Source organism: Octopus sinensis, linkage group LG2 (genome assembly GCF_006345805.1).
Source record: "Octopus sinensis linkage group LG2, ASM634580v1, whole genome shotgun sequence".
Lineage (NCBI taxonomy): Eukaryota > Metazoa > Mollusca > Cephalopoda > Octopoda > Octopodidae > Octopus > Octopus sinensis.
This window is the reverse complement of record NC_042998.1, coordinates 60,380,997-60,404,185: the sequence shown is the minus strand read 5'-3', so window position 1 is coordinate 60,404,185 and position 23,189 is coordinate 60,380,997. Positions and strand designations below refer to the sequence as shown.

Sequence of the window (23,189 nt, the reverse complement as noted above, 5' to 3'; positions counted from 1 at the left end):
CTCCAGTTGTGACACATAAAATGACATTTACAATGGAGAGAGAGGTGCGAGAGTGACAGAGTGAGAAGTGGAAGAGAGAGAGAGAGAGAGAGAGATAAGATAGAGGGGGAGAAACAGAGGGAGAGACAGAGAGAAAGCCATCCAGTGAATAGAGATAATTTTTTACTCTCATTCTGTTTTTCTTTTTATGTATTATATAATTAGACAACAGTAACTTTTATGCACGAGCGAATAGAGTATTATAAACGTTAAATAAAAGAGATAAAATAAAAGGCGAGTTAATCACGGTTAGGATGCTTTTGAATCATGACTTTCTTCAATCAAAGCTGACAAAAGCTTAAACAACGTTGACATTATCATCATTATCACCGCTGCGACAACAACAACTACCACCAACACCACCACAACTACTACTACTACCACCACCACCACCACCGCCGCCGCTGCTGCTGCTGCTACTACTACTACTACTACTACTACTATATCGCCCGATTCAGATCATGAATTTAACATTTTACATTTATCCAAAAAAACCCTCCTCTCTACTCCTAGTTAGTTCCCCGAAGACGTCGAATTACAGATGTTCCACTTGAACATCAAGTAGCGTAGCTAAGGAAGAGAGGTGAGGGGGTGGGGGTGTCGAAGGAGTGGGGACTGTCCATTGTAGGCAACACTTGAGTGTGGTACTTTTGGGTGTGTTAAGCTAGTATAGGTGAATGGCGTGGGCGGTGGTGGTGATCCATTTTCTGTCCATTTTTCCATTTGTCTGAGTAGAAAGTGAAGTTCCTTTCCGAGTCATACCGACTCATAGGGCCGGTTTACCGGTTTCCGTGGCGTCCATCTCGATGGAACGTCGGTCCGTCGCAGGATTACTCATTCTTGCCAGCTGAGTGGAGCGACGTCAAGTGAAATGTTTCACTCAAGAACACAGCGCGTCTCTCGGTCCAGGAATCGAAACCACAATCTTACGATTATGAGTCCAAACCACTAAGCCATGTGCCTCCACTTTCTATTGTCTAACCATTAGGGGAAAAGAAACAAACATAAGAAACGAATAAAAACCCCCCAAAAAACAGAGCGGTATTCACGACTCTTCTTTGTTCTTATGCAGACACAGGAGGAAAGAAGAGGACTTTGATTTCCAAATGGAATTTGATCAGAATAAATGCTACTAACTGATTACAGTTTAGTCCCAGGTTAGTAGGTCAGTCATAATCGTAGTAGTTTCGAGTTCTAGGTCTCGTGGGACCGGCTACTCGTTTTTTTACGGTGTAGAAGTGACCGAGGTCACGACATTTCCTCTGAACAGGATACCAGTCCATCGCAGGGTGGATTGGTATCATTTTCAACCGCAAAGGACTGGCGCGACGTGAAATGAGGTGCTTTGTTCCTGAAGACAATGCACCGCCCGGTCCCTAGAATCATGAGTGCAACTTCTTAATCCACTACGTCATCTACCGATTTCTGTACTACCCACAAGGGGCTAAACGCAGAGAGAACAAACAAGGACAGACAAACGGATTAAGTCGATTATATCGACCCCAGTGCATAACTGGTACTTATTTAATCGACCCAGAAAGGATGAAAGGCAAATTCGACCTCGGCGGAATTTGAACTCAGAATGTGAAGACAGACGAAATACCTATTTCTATTTCTTTATTACCCACAAGGGGCTAAACACAGAGGGAACAAACAAGGACAGACATAGGTATTAAGTCGATTACATCGATCCCAGTGCGTAACTGGTACTCATTTAATCGACCCCGAAAGGATGAAAGGCAAAGTCGACCTCGGCGGAATTTGAACTCAGAATGTGAAGACAGACGAAATACCGCTAAGCATTCCGTCCGGCGTGCTAACGATTCTGCCAGCTCGCCGCCCTACGTCATCTACCATCACCTAAACATGTAGACAAATGGTTCTCAAGCAGAATCCGTGCAAGAAAATTAGTAAATTGGCGATTTACAGCAGTATTTTCACGAGAAAAATTTTGCCCACATAAAAAAACAGCTACGTTTCTTTCTCAAACGTTTTACATAGTTTAACATGTTTCTTAGTTAGTTAGTTAATTTTGGCTCAAAAGCAAATAGCAAGGAAATGTAGGGGGACATGGAGTTAAGTACAGGGTGGTGTTCATGTAAAGAGTTCAGGCCACTTGAGGTCAAGGGAGACTTTGAACAAAGCGGTCGTCGGCATCTTCACCATCTCGTCTGGCAGCTTGTTCCACGGATCCGCAACCCGGACGGAGAAAGCTCCTCTCCTTCGATTGAGATGAAATCATCGCAGGAAGAGCTTTTCGGAATGACCCCGCAGCCGACGCTCTGGAGCAGGAGTGAAGAACAGCTCTTTCGAGAGGTTACACTTTCCGCTTATGATGTTGTGAGCGAGAATGAGATCAACATGTTTCTGAAACATGTTCTCTCAGTGAGCGCTATTGCAAACCTACACAAGTTAATGTGTGAAAAAGAAAATAGGAATTTTAAAAGATGCGTCTATAAAACTAGCTTCTAAACATCGAATGGGATTTTGTTCCATCAGAGCTCGTAGTACGTCCTCGTTGAGCTCTACAGATCATCCAGGACGAGAGTCATCTTCTCGGCTGTAGTTTCCGGCTCGGAATTTCTGAAACCACCATTGACACTGGCTTACGCCTATTGTTCGATCCCCATATACTGCATTAATATTCCTCGCATTTTCCGTTGCGTTGTTGTTTTTATTGAATTCATAAAGCAAAATATGCCGAATATGCGCCTTTGTCACTTCCATTATAGCTTGAAAAAAAAAATACTATCAAAATGGAACTGCACTCTTCAAAACTTGCTCTAAGAATACAGACAAGGTAAAATTACTACCTGCTTTACAGCAAGTTGATGCAATTGAAAAAACCAAATTATTTATGGGATGACCCAACATATATATATAGGGATAATATCTATCCAATATGCTGCTGGTAGAATACCCAATTATTAATACAAAAGTGTTTTTTATTGCATTGCAATTACATTACCTAGTGTACTAAATGGGTGAGGGTAAAGAGATATTTTCCCATTAATTTATAGAGCAATAAGAAAATGGACGGGATCAATAGGTGGTTCATCAACTTTTAGACAGTATATCATGTCTATTTATTTATTTACTAAAACGACAATTATAACAATATACATGTAATTGTCATTTTCTTATTGCTCTGTGTGTGTGTGTGTATATATATATATATATATATATAAACAGAGAGAGAGAGAGAGAGAGAGAGAGAGAGAGAGAGAGAGAGAGAGAGAGGGGAGGGACAGAGAGGTGGGGAGAGAAGCTCATTGGCAAACACTTTCGTCCGATAACCAGCTCAACCTACTTAGAAGCTATCAATACACAAATAAATCATAGTCTACAATCTTATCTAACGACTATATTGAACAAAATAGTTCCCGATTAAAAATAAGACGGTATTGTCACGACTGCAGTTCTTTCAGTTACAGTTCCTGCAGTTCGACCAAGATTGATCTGGAAGTACTCAACAACAGCAAAGTCTACTTCAAGTCAGCGCGCGGGGATCAACCTTCTAGATGTAGCAACCAAATTTCTCCCAATCACACACTACCCTTTTATGTTAAGAAAGGGTACACTGGAAAATGTAGTCCTATATGCATAGACAGGCGAGAATAAACACACGCACACATACACATTAGGAGTACGCTCTTAAGTACTGAATAGCAGAAAACCTGGATCTTTTCGGTTTGAACGGCAGTTTTTAACATAATTTCTAGGTAACTAAACACTTTTAAACTTCGTATACTGGTAGAATGTGTTTATAAAACATCTTTTTCTCTTGGTTTTATTGAGAAAATTCTATAGTTTGTAAGATATTTGTTGTTTTTTTCTTCAATTTCTGCAATTTCAACCAATCAGTGACGTCTATTGAGGTGAAAACATTCTGTGCCGTATGAATATGCCCCTCGTTTAAGAAACAGATTGGGTTTATTTACATTTGTGAAGAAAAAAAGATACCCTAACTAACCCTAACCCTAACCCTAAAAGAGATTGAAATGCAATAGATCGATACTAGGGTCATAATTATGGGTGAAAATTTCATATGACACCGCTAGAAAAACTGCCGTTCAAACCGAAAAGATCCGAAAACCTTGTAGGAGACGGTATTTGTACAAGCCTAAATAATGATGTGTTTTAATGTAAATATAATTATGAAGGTGGCGAGCTGGCAGAACCGTTAGCACGCCGGGCAAAATGCTTAGTGGCATTTTGTCAGTCTTTTGTCCGTTCAAATTCCGTCGGGGTCGACTCTGCCTTCATCCTTTCGAGATCGATAAAATAAATACCAGTTGAACATTGGGGGCGATGTAATCGACTTACACCCTGCCCTGGGTGATATCAATATACATATAGTTATGGGATGCATGTTTACCTATATATGTATGTTTATATACACGCATACATATCTGTATAGAAATGTATATAAATATCTATGTGTGTTCAATTAGGAAGCATATTACTTTTTCTTCATCAGCGTGTTATATACTCTCAGCATCTTCAAGACCACATTCTTTCTCCGGGATAGCGTGCTGGTGGCTCACAGAGGAAAGCGATTTGTGAGCGGGCGACCCAAGCTTTTCTCAAAGCGCAGCCGATTCTGAGAGAGAGAGAGGAGCGAGAGAGAAAGAGATAGAGGAGGTCAATGCTCTGTGCATCTCCTGTATTTCAATTTATCGAGCTCAAAGGATGAAAGGAAGAAGTCGGTCACGTCGGCGGGATTTGAACAGAACCTGAAGAGCAGAGACACTGTTCAAACGATTCTACCAATCAACCGCGCTGATCTGTCTGTCTGTGCATGAATATGTATGCACGTGTTTGTGTGCATATGCATGTGTAAGCGCATATATATATATATATATATATATATATATATGTGTGTGTGTGTGTGTGTGTGTGTGTATCTATCTATCTATCTATCTATCTATCTATCTATCTATCTATCTATCTATCTATCTATCTATCTATCTATCTATCTATCTATCTATCTGTCTGTCTGTCTGTCTGTCTGTCTGTCTATCTATCTATCTATCTATCTATCTATCTATCTATTTATCTATCTATCTATCTATATGTATATGTATATATACATACTGTAGTAAGGTGAGGCTGGGCAACGAGTATAGTGAAGAATTAGGCAAAACAGTGGAATTCAAGACAGGCTGCCCCTAGGAGCACCTTTATGCTGATGACCTTGCTCTAATACCAGACTAAGAGAAGAAGTTTCAGGTGTGGAAGCAAGGTCTAGAATTGAAGGGCCTTAGAGTTAACCTAGCAAAATCCAAAGTCTTAGTATGTAGGAAGGAGGAGAAATCCCAAATCCCTTCAGGTAAATGGCCTTGCTCTATATGTAGAAAAGGTGTAGGTAGCAACTCCATAAAATGTACTCGTTGTAACTGTGGACACATAAGATGTGCAGCAATATCAAAGGAAGGTTAACTGGGAAGATAGTTTTTGTGTGTGGCAGATGCACAGGTGCAATAAATATCGAAAATGTACAGAAAACAGATTCCATCGCATGCCAGGGGGAAAGCCTAGAAGTAGTTGATAGCTTCCGTTACCTAGGTGACCAAATCAGTAGCGGGGGTAGATGCTATGGGAACGTAGCTGCTAGAATAAGAATAAGCTGGGCAAATTCAGAGAGTTCCTACCTCCGCTGGTAACATTGGGTCTCTCACTCAGTGAAAAGTAGACTGTATAATGCATGTGTGCGAACAACCAAGCTACACGGCAGGAAAACATGGCCCGTGACTGCTGTAATGTCAGTGTGCATGCACGATAGAGTGTAAGCGCCATGAGAGAAAAGTTGGATATAAGAAGCATCAGATGTGGTGTGCAAGAGAGACGACTGCTCTTGTATGGTCATGTGATGAGGACAGTTGTGTGAAGAAGAGTCACACCCTAATAATGGAGAGAACCTGTAGAGGAGGTAGACCCAGGAAGACTTGGGATGAGGTGGTAAAACACGACCTTCAAACGATGGGCCTCACAGAAGCAATGACAAACGACCGAGACCCTTGGAGATATGCCGTGCTTGAGAAGACCCGACAAGTCAAGTGGAATCGTAGTCGTGGCCGATGTTAGTGTTGCACAACTGACTCGTTTAAAAGTACCCGACAATCGTCGGGCAATATACCGTGCTTGTGAAGACCTGTTGGACCGAGTGAAATCGATGCCGTGGCGGATGTCAGTGCTGGTGTCATGTGAAAAACATCAATCGAGCGTGGCTGATGCCAGTACCGCCTGACTGGCACTCGTACCGGTGTTACGTAAAAAGCACTATTCAAGCGTTGCCGATGCCTTTTCCGCCTGACTGGCACCCGTGCTGGTGGCACATAAAAAGCACCATTCGAGCGTGGTCGATACCAGTGCCATCTGACTGACACCGGTGCCAGTGGAACGTAAAAAAAGCACATACCACACTCTGGGAGTGGTTGGCGTTAGGAAGGACATCCAGCTGTAGAAACCTTACCAAATCAGATTGGGGCCTGGTGCAGCCTCCTGGCTTATCAGTTCTCAGTCAAACTATCCAACCCATGCCAGTATGGAAAGCGACGTTAAACAACGACGAAGATGATGATGATGATGATAATGATGATGATGATGATGATGATGATGATGATGATATGATGATGATGATGATGATACCGACTTCAGCAATGTAACTACACGTGTGCCATTGGCGATTTATTTTCCATCTTTGGACTTTCCCCCGTCTTTCCGACGAAGAGCCATGTTCGAAATGTCAAGCTCTCTCCTTTCACCGAGTGTCAAGCTAATTCATTTCTTGTGCACGTCATCACGTATGTATTTTTCGTCTTTTTATTCGTTTATTTGAACTGTTTGTTTATTTGAATCGACTATATGTGTGTATGTACGTGTGTTTGCATGTATGTATGTATATATACGTATGTTTGTATGCATTTGCATGTCTATGTATATGTGCAAATGTATGTATATTTATACACATATGCATCTGTAAGTACATATATGTCTTTGTTTATGTACGTGCGTGTATGTGTATATGAATGCGAGCGTGTATATATACATGCAACTATTCTCCAATTGTGCTAATCAGAAGGAAGAAAATGGAAAATAAAAACAAGAAATATAAAAAAAATTATTTCCAAGTCAACAGAACGTTTATATTTATCTCTATTCAGTGTTATTATTTCATAGATTAACAAAATCTGCAAATCTCTATGTAAAGACCAGATTAGTACAGCTTAATCTGTGGCTTCTGGCTCATCATTGAAAATAGAAGATTAATTGATAATTACTCCTGGATCAGTTTCATTAGCTTTCACTTTTTCGTTTTGACCCCCACCCCACTCCACCCCGCTCGATAAAAAAAATAGACAAAACACAAAACACTCCGACTAAAATTGTTAAATAGTCTCACAGAAACCAATTTGGATTGTTTCACTCTCGGACAGCACTTCTCCGAAACGTTTACTCTATCTTTCAAAAGGATTTATCATTACTTTTAGTCTCTACCATTCACATTCTTTGATTCAATTTTGTCAAAATGAATGACTGCTATCGTTTCATAGGTACGTTTCAAATTTTATACTTTTTATCTTCGTTCACACAAGCACAGAACCATGCACCACCTCTCATACGCGCGCTTACAAAAACATTCGTTCACACAAACGCTCGCCCAAACAAATGTGTCGCTCAGACATACAAAGATCTTTATTAGAACGTTTCTCTGAGTTTTTCATATCCGATTTTAGATAGAATTATTCTGTTAGCTTAATGCTATTGTTCGTAATAACAATTTGCGAAATTTCAACTTCGAATAAAAATATAATATATAAATTTTAGTAGTGATTATTCTCTTTGTTTCCCTTCTTATTCATACTCTTGTGTCATACATACATGCATACATACATAAAAATACACATAAAAACATACATGCATGCATACATACATGCATCCATGCATACATACATGCATACATACATACATACATACATACATACATACATACATACATACATACATACATACATACATACATGTATACATACATACATACATGTATACATACATACATACGTACATACATACATACATACATATATACATACATGCATGCATACATACATGCGTACATCATGCATAGGTTATACATGCATGCATAGATCATGTATGCATACATACAAACATACATATATACATGCATGCATACATACATACATGTATGCATACATACATGCATGCATACATACATACATACATGCTTGCATACATGCATGCAAGCATACATGAATGCATGCATACATACATACATGCATGCATACATACATGCATGCATACATACATGGTAGAAGCCATAGTCACTCCTAATAAAAAGGAGTACTGATGGAATGTACCACTAAAAACTTCAATAAAATGTAAGCACAACAGATCTGATTTGGGATAGAGAAGAGAAACTGCGCAGTTGTGGAAATCAGCTGCCCAGCAGATGTTAGCATAAAGCTGGAGATCAGTGAAAAAGAGAATACCTATGCTGATCTATTGAGAAATCTGCAGTTACTCTATCCAGATTACAAGTTGAGGTTTACGCATGTAATTATTGGGGGCCTGGGATATGTAACACACTGCCTAAATCCCAATCTTTAGAAATTACGCTTCTCAAAACCAGAAAGGAGAAAGCTAATTCGAAGATTACAGATCCAATCCATCACTGAAAGTGAAAAAATCTGTAAAACTTTCCAAAAGTTTATCATTTAAATATATATGAGCATGTCTAGATATGTAACTATATGCATGAGAATACATACATAAAACATATAAATTTGCACATACATACGTACATAGTACGTACAAACCACGCATATACACAAATGCATGCAAAAATAACCTGTTGATGTCGTTGAAATTCCAACGAAGTAGCCTTGGATCTAAGTTGGAAACTGACTTTTTCTCTATTGGCAAGAAATCTTGAAATAAATCTGAATAATGACATACATCCGTACATAAATGCAATCACATAAATCTATCTATTTATCTACCTTTCAATCTATGTTTATGCATAGGAGAAACTGGTGTTAGTTGGAGAGTAGGTAAGTTAAAATACCCTTCTGTCAGCAGAAACTAAGAACCTGGTTAAGACTGCTGCTATCTTTTGAGGGACTCTTACGCTACCTTTCATTCATATAAGTATGAAGTCGATGCAGAATTTTGTCCAAGCATACAAATACCTTTCTGTATATTTCCCATCTTCAATAAACTATTAATTTGTTTGAAATATTAAGTTTGTTCAATAAATACCGTAGTTAGAAATGAACACTTGTATGCTTTGATTTTTCAATAGAAATAATCGTATCTCAGGGCATAGAAGACGCACGAGTATATTAGACACACCCCAATTTCAGCAGCTCATATTCAGGAAAAGGTTTTAGTGTATTAAAACATTTGATATTCAAAGCAATCTAGCAGTACATTACAAAGAGTACCTTAGCTATGACAGAAAAAATTGTTGTATATAAAAGTAAGTTAGCAGTTCAGCTGAGTGAAAAGCAAGAAATAACAACAGTGGAGACGTCTTACAAGAGTACAGGAATAAAACTTACAAGAAGAAAAAACAAAGCAGAATGCATCGTATAAAACTTGGCACACAGGATTTGGATTGACTGCTTTTGATACATTTTTGTTTTTAGAGAAAAAGTTCGTCTTATGTGCTGTCAAATACAATAGAATGGCAAAGGAAATATTTTAGATTTTCCAAATTGTGTAGTGTACACGGCACTGTTTCGGCGGGTTAGTCGGGACATAATGAATAGGGATAGTTAGAACATGTGCCAACTAACCCAAAATATCATAAAAGAACACTAGCATATGTAGTAGCATTTATACCCAATATGAGGTCAGGAATTTGGTATTTGAATATGTCTGTCGATTTACCTGAGTATAGAATGAAAGTGCAGGAAAGAAATGGTCGCTTCAACTTCGCAAGAAACACGTGAACAGGAATACGGTGATTCTTCAAATGCAAGGTCCGGGGAGACTAAGTAATTGTGAATTTTGAAAGTGTTTAATGAAATGAACCATGCTGATGAGGGTAACTAACAGTATTTAACAAAAGCTTGAAACCAGCTCTGAGCAAAGATTTTTTTCTATCCTAAATTCATAATGCCAGATAAAGCTGAAGCATGCCCACACGAACGTGAGAACCTCGTATTCACGCGCAACTTCAGGAGTACTTGATATCGTCAATAAAAACTTGCGATTCTTGCTGATCTATTGGCTTACAAGCCAATACACGTCTTTGTATTTGCATACAAGGATGTGTTATGGACCAAATAAACGCATTTATAAGCGACAAACTGAAATGACATCTGTTAATAGATAAAGTTACTTGATAAAATCCATCATTGGGATTGAATATTGAAATCAAGTAAGCATAATGCTTGTGTTGTCCTATAATTATGACCTATAACTAGTTTAAAATTACCTCATTTGGATTACAAAAATGACTTTTTCAGGAATTTCTCTAAACCTCTGGTGAACGTGTTTGCTGAGCTTGTTGTACACAGAAAAAGGAGGGAGGGTGACACACACACACACACACACACACACACACACACACACACACACACACACACACACACACACAACACACATACACACACACACACAAACTCTTAAAAGAGATGATGTAGTAGCTTTATAAACTTATAAATCATGTGTTGAAAATACACGATTTTGTAGTGAAATGTGTTTTGTGTTCCAACTAAACCTACTTTCTCTCTCTCTCTCTCTACACACACAAACACACTCACAAACACACACACATGGTGGGAGAAAGATACATATATCCATATATGTATACACACACACACATATGTGTGTGTTTGTGTGTCTGCGTGCGTGTTCGTGCGAGTGTTTTACGCGTTTGGGTGTGTATACATATATGTTTGTATATGTATATATGTGTGTATGTGTACGTCCCAGATTCACTATAACGTAATTACTACTTCATACCTAACCTGATAAATCCTGTTACCGCTAAATTCCTGACGAACTGACACTAATAACAAATTAAGACCCTGACATCTAGATCCAATTAGGTATAAGACCCTTATAATCCCTTAGCCGTAAAATTATATAAAATACAATAGAAACAATTCAACCAGACCAAGGTCCATACCAGGCAGCTGAAGTACTCTACAGAACTACAATGAGGAATAACATCGTAATGCTAGAAAATATAAAACTACACAAAAGAACAAACCAAAAAGGGAAACGTGCAAACAACTACCGTATCTGATGGTATTATAGACTCACTCGTATCTTAGATGTATCCCAATAAAAGGTTTTGTGCATTAAAGCTTATGGAATATCGAACTTCACATATAACGCCCGAGGTGATTTTTTTGAGGCATTTTTATTTAAGACTAAGGTGCGTCTTACATGCCATCAAGTACAATACATAGATATCACAATAAGAAAAAAAAAAAACGTCCTAAGTACACATTAAAATCCCATAATCAGCTAGTCTGTTGAAAATCATTATGGTTTCGACACGGAACAGTAACATTCATTCCATCGGTGTTAACTGTAACAAAAATATTTCAAGACTGCTTAGAAAATTCAAAATACAAAACAAAAGACACATCTTATAATAATTCTGCTTGTTCCTCCGTTACTTAGTCCGTCCGTAACGCTTCCACGCGATTAGTTGAAGGGGGGAAAGAGAGGTGGTGGTGGTGAGTGAAATGTGTAATTTTTTAAAACTAAGTTTTATTCCTCCGTTACTTAGAACGTCTGTAACGCTTTCATGTGATTATTTGAAGGGAAAGGCGAAGGGCGGAAGAAAAAGGAGAAGGGCGGAAGAAAAAGGAGATAGCAAAAGAGGGTAGGACGAAGAGTGAGAGAAAGAGCGACATTGCTGTGTGTTAAGTCTATAAAATTGTGCATAAAATATATAAAGTGCATTAAGTAATCATCGTATTCCACTTTTCTTCACCATCTTTTGATACAGACACAACGCACGCTACACTTTCAGGTTTTTTAGATAAAGTTTTCAGAAATAATCCAATAAGGTTACCATTAATTCCGTGAAATATTCACGGTTCCCACTGATAGCTCATAATTACACAAAGTTGTGAGACAACATTGTCCCAACAACAAATGATATAAGCGTCTTTTCGAACCAACTAGAAAAGGGAAAGTCAAGGCGTATAACCCATCCACAACTCAAAGCCATTAGCATTTAAAAGTTGCTACGGTACACACAATTATAAGGAATATACACTCATTGAAACATTACTGATATCAGTTAAACGAAATTAAATGATAATTAAATAAAAACATATTATGCAAAAAGTTTGCATTACGCTAATACTAGCACTAATTAAACATTAACTTAATTACTAATGAGTTCAGCGCAAAAAATTCCTCTAGCATAGCTGAATCAGTTAGGTAACATACCATACAGCAGGATGTTGTAAATATAGTTAAAACGTATATGTAAACGCTGCTGAGATTTCTACACGTAGCAACATAACAAAAAGCTGTATTTGTGATTGAATGAAACTCATCACACAAGACAAATACGGACTTTTCCAGTCAACAACTACATATAAAGTAAGCGTAGATAAACAATGTGGAACAAAAACTAATAGCTGCTTAAAGCATTCGCTTTCTGTCATTACGAAATTGAAATTAAACAGACATTAACCTACTGCTTATTAAACCCATGAATTAATGGTTATTGAAATGGAGTTAAAATAAAGAGAAAAACAAGACACGAATGTTAATTAAACAATAAATAAATTAGAATTACTATCAGTTACGGTGCATACATACATGCATACATACATACATACATACATACATACATACATACATACATACATACACACACACACACACACACATATATATGTATGTATATGTATATATATATATATGCGCATATATATATATATCTGTGTGTGTGTGCATATATACATTATTTACGTTAGACAGATATTTGTCCTCATCATGTTTTTTGTTAACACAACGGTTCGGCTGATATACCCTCCACCCTTCATCAGGTGTCTTGGGGAAATTTCGAACCTACATTCTCATTCCTAAGGTATTTTTCGAAGTTATTATTATTATTATTATTATTGTTGAGTGAGAGAGCAGTGCATGCCATCAAAGTGACACTGGGGTAAAATAATAATAACAATATTATTATTATTATTATTATTATTATTATTATTATTATTATTATTATTATTATTATTATTCAGGTCACTGCCTGGAATCAACTCGGAATCTTGGGGTTAGTAGCCCGCGCTCTTCACCTCTACGCCATGTGCCCACGTGCATATTGCGTAGTGGTTAAGAGTGCGGGCTACTAACCCCAAGGTTCTGAGTTCGATTCCAGGCAGTGGCCTGAATAATAATAATTATGATAATAATAATAATAACAACATGGACGTGCTACACCGTGCTCCCCATTCAAAAACAAATCTAATCCAATAACATCGATGGAATTAGATAAAGTAACCAGTGGAAGACTTGAAGGAAGCGGTCTTGTAACGAAAAAAACCCCCGAAATTTTACTGCCATACAAAGCACAGTTTCTCCTATGCACGATGTATCAGTGAAGCATGTGCAAAACACACACGAAGTCAACATCGGAAAGTTCACAAATTATAAAATAGAAATGGAACAAAACAGTAAGTTCATACATTGAGTAATTGCGCTTACACTCGATGTCTACACAATCATACATACATTTTGATAACCATAGGACTACACATACATCTAAATGTTTACGTAACTACGTGAAATTAACAGGACACACATTCACGCATATGAGATCACGTGTCACAAACGAAGCAAAAACCAAAACCAAAACTTTTCTTTCTTTTTTCTTTTTTATTTTTCGATTTTTCGAACTAACACAGACAGAGTGAACCATTCATAAGTTTAAAAAAAAAACTAAAAACTATGCTCGGAGATAAAACTATAAAAAAATACACACGAATACAAATCTGTTAGTCTTAAGAAGCTACGATACGAGCAATGTTTACATGCAGAGAACTCAGTGACAGTGTTTTATCAAAAAATTGACCCTAAACAGACAAATCCGTCCCCTAATGTCAACGTCGAAGCTTGTCATACTTTAATAACAAAACAAATTACAAACCAGATTAGTCGACGACCAGACCACAAAGGCCCACGTACTCGATATACAGTGGGGGGAAAATAAATATTCGTACATGTCAAAATTCTTTATTTATTTAATTTCAAATGAACATAAATGGGATATACCAATACTATAGTTGCATACACATGCATGAACTAAGAATATGCAAAAGAAACTAATAAATTATAGTAACTAATGAATTTATATATATTGTTATATTTCGGAATGGTCATTTTTGCCAGTTTAGCCAATAAAAACACACGCACTATATATTTGGTGTTACTTTGCTTCAGTGTTATTTATTTTTTATATTAATCTTAATCTTATTTCGGCCAGAGTTCTTTCGTCACACTCCTGTGACCGCATCAGTGGTCCTTTGTTTTCTTCTTTCTTATTTGTGTCTCTCCTTACTAACCGTCACCAAATATATAGTGCGTGTGTTTTTATTGGCTAAACTGGCAAAATGACCATTCCGAAATATAACAATATCTGTTTCAACACACGACTTCACATAAAAAATCTTGCACAACAAATATATAAACGTACTAATTTATATATAATTATAAATATTTAGGGGTGAAAAAAGTATTCGTACAGAATAAATTTATGATTTTCTATGCCATAAAATACTGTTAAAATTATTTTTTTTACTAGAACTTTCTCGTTTGTTCCAATAATCTTATCAGTTGTCATTTTTAAGTGTCAAAACGCTAGCTTCTTCATTCAGCACTGTGACAACATAAAGCAGTATCGTAATAATGACGAAAAGTAAAGAACTCACAAATTCAGTGAAAAACTTAATTATTGAACAGTGGAAAAGAGGTAAAAGCTACAGGAAAATATCAGAGACCCTTTGTATTCCATTTTCTACCATATCTTCATTTATTCAAAGATATAAAAAAATCGGGAACTGTTGAAAACAGAATAAGATCCGGTGCACTATGCAAGATTTCTCCTAGATCTTTAAGAAAAATGAAGCGAAGAATCGAAAAAAACAAAACAAAAACGCAATGATCACCAGAAAGGAGTTACAAGAAGATTTGTTAGCTTCAGGGACTAGTGTTACACTACGAACAATCAGCAATGAACTTCATTAAGAATGAACTGAAATTACGCTCTCCTAGAAAAACTCCGCTGTTGACTAAAAGGCATAGAGATGCCCGTTTAAAATTTGTTAATGAACATAAAGATAAATCTGATACATTCTGGGAAAATGTTCTATGGACAGACGAGTCGAAAATTGAATTGTTTGGACGAAATTCGCATAGCCATGTTTGAAGGAAAGATGGTACCGCCTATTCTCCGAAAAACACAATTCCTACAGTAAAGTATGGAGGTGGCAACATCATGGTGTGGGGGTGTTTCTCTGCAAATGGTACTAGCAGTTTACATGTGATTGATGGTAGAATGAATGCAGAGATGTACCAAAATATTTTGAACAATAATTTATGGGACTGTAGAAAAGCTCCAGCTATGTGAAGGGTGGGTTTTACAACAGGATAACGATCCTAAGCACATGGCGAAGTCTATCAAAAAATGGATTGTCGACCACAATATAAAATTATTAGAATGGCCAGGCCAGTCACCTGACTTGAACCCCATTGAAAATTTGTGGCATTATTTGAAAATTAAAATTCATTCAAGAGCCCCACCGTGCATTGCAGATTTGAAGAAAATTTGTCAAGAAGAATGGGAAAAAATTCCTAAAGAAACATGCAAGTCATTGGTTAAGAACCACAAGAAGAAATTGGTTGAAGTGGAACTGAATAATGGTTATGCTACGAAGTATTAAATCAGAATTATCAGTTATTTATGTTCAGTACGAATACTTTTTTCACCCCTAAATATTTATAATTGAATATAAATTCCTTAGTTGCTTCATTTTTCTTAAAGATCTAGGAGAAATCTTGCATAGTGCACCGGATCTTATTCTGTTTTCAACAGTTCCCGATTTTTTTATATCTTTGAATAAATGAAGATATGGTAGAAAATGGAATACAAAGGGTCTCTGATATTTTCCTGTAGCTTTTACCTCTTTTCCATTGTTCAATAATTAGTTTCTACATGCATCAGAAAAGGACGACGAGACAAGCGCACGGCTTGCAGATCAGCGACCGAGAAAGAAAGCTCACCGTGCATCTGAAACCGAACATCAACGAAACGTTAGATAAATTAAATAACACACACAACTCACTTATTGTCATATCATAAACAAACACAAGTTCATGTATGATATTGATCTTTCTTCTACTTCAATTATTACATAGTCATCTCTTCTAAAAATGCACACATACAGGTCCAATCTATCTATCTATCTATCTATCTATCTATCTATCTATCTATCTATCTATCTATCTATCTATCTATCTATCTATTATCTATCTATCTATCTATCTATCTATCTATCTATCTATCTATCTATCTATCTATCTGTCTGTCTGTCTGTCTGTCTGTCTTTCTATCTATCTATCCATCCATCCATCCATCTATCTATCTATCATCTATCTATCTATCTATCTATCTATCTATCTATCTATCTATCTATCTATCTATCTATCTATCTATCTATGTATCTATCTATCTATCTGTTTGTCTGTCTGTCTATCTATTTGTATGTCTATCTATCAATCTATTATTGAACATCTGATAATGAATGGTAATTAGAGGATATCTTTCATCATGTGCTATTAGTTGTTGTTTTCTTGACCAGTCGAAACCTGAATAAAAAATAATTCAGTTTGTTCGCTTGCAAGATTTATTATTGTTTAGACTATAGAAGAATTGGTGTTGTCACTCTTTCGGATGTGTCTGACAAGTTGACATAAAAACATTTGAATTGGAATTAGCAAACAGCCAAACGGACAACTCATTTCAGCGACCGATCAGTGCAAGGTCGATAAGCGGATACAAATATATATGAACAACGACTGCGTCTAGAGATAAGAAATAGGTTGAGTGGAAATGGAGAGTGTTGATCAGAGTAAGGTTATGTGTAAAGGAGATTAGCTGGTGAAAACTATTAAGTTTACTATAAGTTGTACAGGCAACTTTAAATGGCGTAGGTCATGGCTGTGTGCTTAAGACGTTCGCTTCTCAACCACGTGGTTTTGAGTTCAAGTTCACAGAGTAATACTTTGGGCAAGTTTTTCTCTTTACTATAACCTCACAATGACCAAAGCCTTGGGAGTGAATATGGCAAAAGGAAGCCTATTTGTATATTAGAAAAATATAGAGTAACCCATCAGATCAATATAAAATTGTTTTTATTATAAGTGTACAAAGAACAGACATTAATATACATACATACTGTTATGTGTAGTTTGGGTTCTAATGGGAAAGACAACCAAATGAAAACCATTGTTATTGTTTACGTGTTTATTATCTTTACTTGTTACACGGACGACGACGTTCAGCGTAGTAATACATTATATACTTTACACACAGTTTGTACTATTCACTACAAAATAGTGCCAAGAGTGGGGATGCACGTATACACAGATATGAATGTGTAACACATACATACATACAGACATGTATACATAATATATACGAGGGGATGCTTAAAATTTCCTCGCTTTGGGTAAAAGAAAATACAGAAAAACCAGTTAATTATGATTTTATGCAACATATTCTCCTTTCAGATTCATACACTTATTGCAGGGGTCCTTTAGTTTTTCTAAGCCCTGTAAAAGAACTCGGAAGGTTGGGCCTCCAACCAAGCCTTTCGCGACACCCTTAAATCCAGGAACTTTTCAGCATCCCCTCGTATATACAAAGAATGGCTAAGAACTTGTTACAGAAGGTACGACTACGTTCATTGTGCTGATCAATCAGGAGTGATCTGGGGTTAAACAACAACTACATTCGACTTTAAGGAATCGGTTCACAAACTTCATTTATCTATCATCAATTGTTCCACTTTCAGTAGACGGAATGGCAAACGAGGTCACAGTCTAGTGCTAACAGTTATACTGTTCAAATATCAATTCCCGAGTTTCTGTGATTAGTATCTATTGAAAGGCCGAAGCCGGATGACCACTAGTCACACGAAATTGCAGGTTTTACGTCAAAATGTGCCTCCCTTAGAAGGATGCCGTGAGAACATCTAGGGGGCCTTCACTCCCGCTGGTTTTATTGAGTGCCCTGACACCAACCAAGGGTATTTCTGCGACTCCATGCTCAGATGCATTAGTCTCACTTATATGTATAGGACCCTATACATATATAGGCGAGCTGGCAGAAACGTTAGCACGCCGGGCGAAATGCGTTGCCGTATTTCGTCTGCCGTTACGTTCCGAGTTCAAATTCCGCCGAGGTCGACTTTGCCTTTCATCCTTCCGGGGTCGATAAATTAAGTACCAGTTACGCACTGGGGTCGATGTAATCAACTTAATCCGTTTGTCTGTCCTTGTTTGTCTCCTCTGTGTTTAGCCCCTTGTGGGTAGCAAAGAAATATATATATATATATATATATACATATACTTTTATCTATTTTCCTTGCATCAGTCATTAGACTGCAGCCAAGAGGAGACACGTGGAATAGAGAGTCACTGAAGAGATCACCGGATCTATGACGAAAGATTTCCAGACAAAGGACATAAAATAAGAATACTAATAAATCTGAAATGAAGAACGAATATGTAGTGCGTGTGTTTGGCAAAAGGGAAAAAAAGACCATCCCGAAATATATACATATATATAATACACATACACACGTGAGCACATAGGTACAAAACAAAGAGGAAAAACTAGTACTCGAATAATGTCAAGAGTAGAATAATATGCTTTTATTAAAGCTACAAAATTACCCCAAGACTGTTACTCAGAGTTTCACGTTCCCGTTTCATCACAAATGTTCGATGAACAGGAACGCGAAACTCTGAGTAACAGTCTTGTGGTAATTTTGCGGAGCTTTCTAGGTGCAATCCCATAGTCATTCGTGACCGAAGGAGGTTTGCATTCTTTATCTCTCTATATATAAAAGGCAGTTTGTCTGTCTGTGTGTCTGTCTGTGTGTCTGTCAGGTTGTACCCTCACCCTGACCACGGCTTTCAACCGATTCTGATGAAACTTGACACACACATAGCCCAATGTCATAATTCAAAACTAACGCAGCGAAAATTTTGAAAAGTTCCCCCAGTTCTGGAAAAAATCGATAAATTCGACATGGAGTCGAGAATCTAAGCTTATCATATGCAACACATTTTCCGTTGTAGTTTTTGCAACTTGCAATCGAATTTCACCAAACTCATGGTGAAGCTTAATGTTACCCTAAGGAACTTAATTCTGACGTTAGTTTTCCATGCAATACCTTACCATCAGAAAAAATCGATAAAATTATGCTGTTTAATATCTTTAACAAATTGGCAGAAATTCTTTTTGAAATTCACAGCGAGCATCATGTCTGCTCCAAGGAGCTATATGGCCCTTTTGATTCCAATATGATACGTTATTACTGGAAAAAATCGGTTAATTACATCATATGTGGCACACATAACAAACCGATTTTTCTGCGATATTTTTTGAGAGTTCACATAGATTTTCCCTACACCGATGTTGGACATCAAGTTTGCATTAAATGTCACCGATGTTGGACATCAAGTTTGCATTAAATGTCAAACTAACGACCTTTTGTCAATGCAGTTAACAAGTATTGGGAGAAATTGACAAAACCATATCACTTCGAGACCGACCATGATTTTACAAAATAACGGTTCAATGAGTACAAAAAAGGGTAAAAAGGTAAAGGGTATTGCTTATCGACACAGTTTCTTACATACTCGGGCAACGCCGGGCTGTGCTGCTAGTTCTTTATATACATGGGTGTATGTATGTATGTATGTATGTATGTATGTATGTATGTATGTATGTATGTATGTATGTATGTATGTATATATATATATATATATATATATATATATATATATATATATATATATAATATATATATATATATATATATATATATATATATTATATATATATATATACAAGAGCAAATTGCTGGGCTATTTAATTCAAATATTGTGTATTTCTAATATTCTTAGTCTATTAGATATTGGACTAAGCGGAGCAAGAGCACGCACGAGGACGGAAAGTATCGCTGAAGAGGTCACAGACGAGTGACGAAAGATTTCCAGACAATGGGCATGAGTTAAGATAAGAACAGTAATAAACGAGCGAAGAACGAATACATAGTGCGTGTGTTTATTGGGTGGGTGGGTGGGTGGGTTGAAAGAGACTAAAAACAACCCTAAAGCAAATGACCATCCCGAAATACAAGAATATCTGTTTCAACACACGGTTTCACATCAGGAATCTTGCAACATATATTCATAAACTTAATTCAAATAAATATTTTAATTGAATTCTGACGTTATACACTGGCCAAATATTGGGGACTGAATTACATTTCATTGATCGATTGAATCAAAAATCGTGTATGGTATCTATTGTGGTACCATACACGATTATTGCTACCTATTTTGTCGATCTTAAGCATTTGTGGGCAAAGTCGAACTCGGGCTGAATTTCAACTAAGAATGTAAAAGGACGTAACTTGATGTTTTCCATGCTCACTGCTCTCATTGAAATATTCAAGTAAATGTAAATCTCCCACGTTGTTATGAAGGTGGTAGTGCTTGTGATAGTGGTGGTGATAATGATAGTGATAGTGGTGGTTGTGAGTTTTGGCTGTAGTGGTTGTGGTGGTGGTGGTAGTAGTTGTGATAGTGGGGGTGGTGAAGGTAAGAAAATGTTGAACATAATAGACAATAAAAAGAAAAATATAATGGTGGGCGAATCCACTAAGATAATTATTCCTGCTACTGTTGCTGGTAGTGGTGGTGGTACTACTACTACTACTACTACTACTACTACTACTACTACTACTACTACTACTATACTACTACTACTACTACTACCAGTATCATAACTTCCACTGCTTCTATGAAACCTGTTGTAAACAGCACCGTCGTTGTCTTCACCACTACCACCACCACCACCACCAGCATGTCCATCACCACAACCACTCTGATGATGAGGATCATCATCATCATCACCACCACCACCATCATCATCATCGTCGTCATCACTAACACCACAGGCGTTTCTTAAATAGGAATGAGTGATTCAAATAGTGACGTGTGTTAGATGTATGAATTAATGTTTATTGACGCAGAGATTTAAGGTTAATCCTCTTTCAAACCTTGAATAACTCGTTGACCGAAGTTGATGTTGATAAGTTACTGTGACTGATAACCGTCAGCCTCATTATCATCATTGTTGTCGCCGTTGTCATCATCAGCCTCACCACCACCACCACTACCACCACCACTAAGAACAACAACAACAACAACACTATCATCTACAATTTTACAAAGCTGAGATGTCATTAAAGCAAAAGACAGGCTTATCGCCGGGAGATACGAGGACAGTTGTTTCTGGCTTAATAATCGTTATCAGCACGACAACTGTCCGACCTTATTCCCTGTAGCCAAGGCATTTAGACTTATACTAAAGAGGGGAAAATGTAGAACATATTTATGGCCTACCCTACTCAAATGGACTTGATCGTAATTGCGATTTAATAATTATGACACTTTTTAGAGGCAGAGATAATTTTGATAAACCCAGAAAGTATATTGTATATTATTTGATATACCTGTACTTGTTTAATTTATGAAGCACCAGGTTATCAGGTTCCTCTTTGTTGTACATCTGTCAGAGTCATACACACCACATACACACACGTATACATACACTCACGTACGGTTTATTACATCCCCCCCCCCCCAAAAAAAAACGACAATCTCTGGTCGATCGTAACTTTGAATGAAATGAAAGATTCGAATGGCCTTTAGATATATCTAGTTTGAAGGGGGATAGTTATTTGTAACCGTAATTCAAAATTGGAGATATAGGGCGGAATGTGAGCCCTATACACATTGTTCCCATGGGTAAGTATCTGAAGTAAGCGTATGTATTAATATCTTTATGCGAAGGGACACAAACACAAAAAAAATGTATAAGAGATAATGAAAAGATGCAGAAATGTAATATCAAAGATACAGAACCATTCATACATATATATCCAGCTGTCAGATCTATACATATGTACTTAAATTCCTAAATTTGTAATCGAATTTTTAAGAACAGAAGAGAATTATGTAGGAGGATTATAGTCGGGATTAACATTAGTTCTCATTCGTCGAACGAGGGCCAAATGTTATCATTGCCTATTATGATAAAAAAACCCCCCTAAATTTAGGATCCCAACTGGCTGGCACCTCCCCCACCACACATACACACACACATAAAGTGAAAGAATAGGGATTTGAAAAATGGTTAGTACGTAATGACTACTCTGATACAATCTAGATCTGGCTAACCCCATCAAATGATAGGGAACATTCAGAATTGTTTAATGTAACAAATGACACTGATTCACTTCATTGGGATTTAAACAGTAAGCAGAGTATAACATCAAGACATCATAAAGAAGAACGGAGAAGCACACATCTTCAGAAGTTATTTATTAAAGTATTCACCAAATTCACCAAATTGGAATTTCACCAAATTCCAATCTGACACGTGTTTCTGCTGGATAAATGTCCTAGTGTCCTTTGATTGAGCAGATATGTGCATTTAGTTGATTTATGTAATTGCGTTAATTTATCCAAAGGCTGACATTCCTATGCATTTGCATACACACACGCACATTCACACACACACACACACACCACACACACACACACACACACACACACACACAAACACACACACATATATATATACATATATATGTATGCACATATATATATATACGTATGTGTGTATACATACATATATATGTACGCGCGTATATATATATTGTTATATTTGGGAATGGTCATATTTTTCCAATTAAACACATGCACTATATGTTTGCCCTTTACTTCAGCTTTATTATTATCATTATTATTATTCTTGTTTATTTGTCAAAACCCTTTCG

At 37.0% G+C, this 23,189-nt stretch overlaps 1 protein-coding gene across 1 annotated transcript in view; it reads left to right on the top strand.

The window, feature by feature from the left end:
* Window positions 1–7,414: 7,414 nt before the first annotated feature.
* The window catches only part of LOC115224735 (advillin-like), a 186,841-nt gene continuing 171,066 nt past the window's right edge, over window positions 7,415–23,189 (top strand). The window contains exon 1 of the mRNA XM_036513518.1: window positions 7,415–7,595. Coding sequence (XP_036369411.1) covers window positions 7,571–7,595 — 25 coding nt within the window. The 5' untranslated portion in view covers window positions 7,415–7,570. The remainder of the gene's footprint in view (window positions 7,596–23,189) is intronic.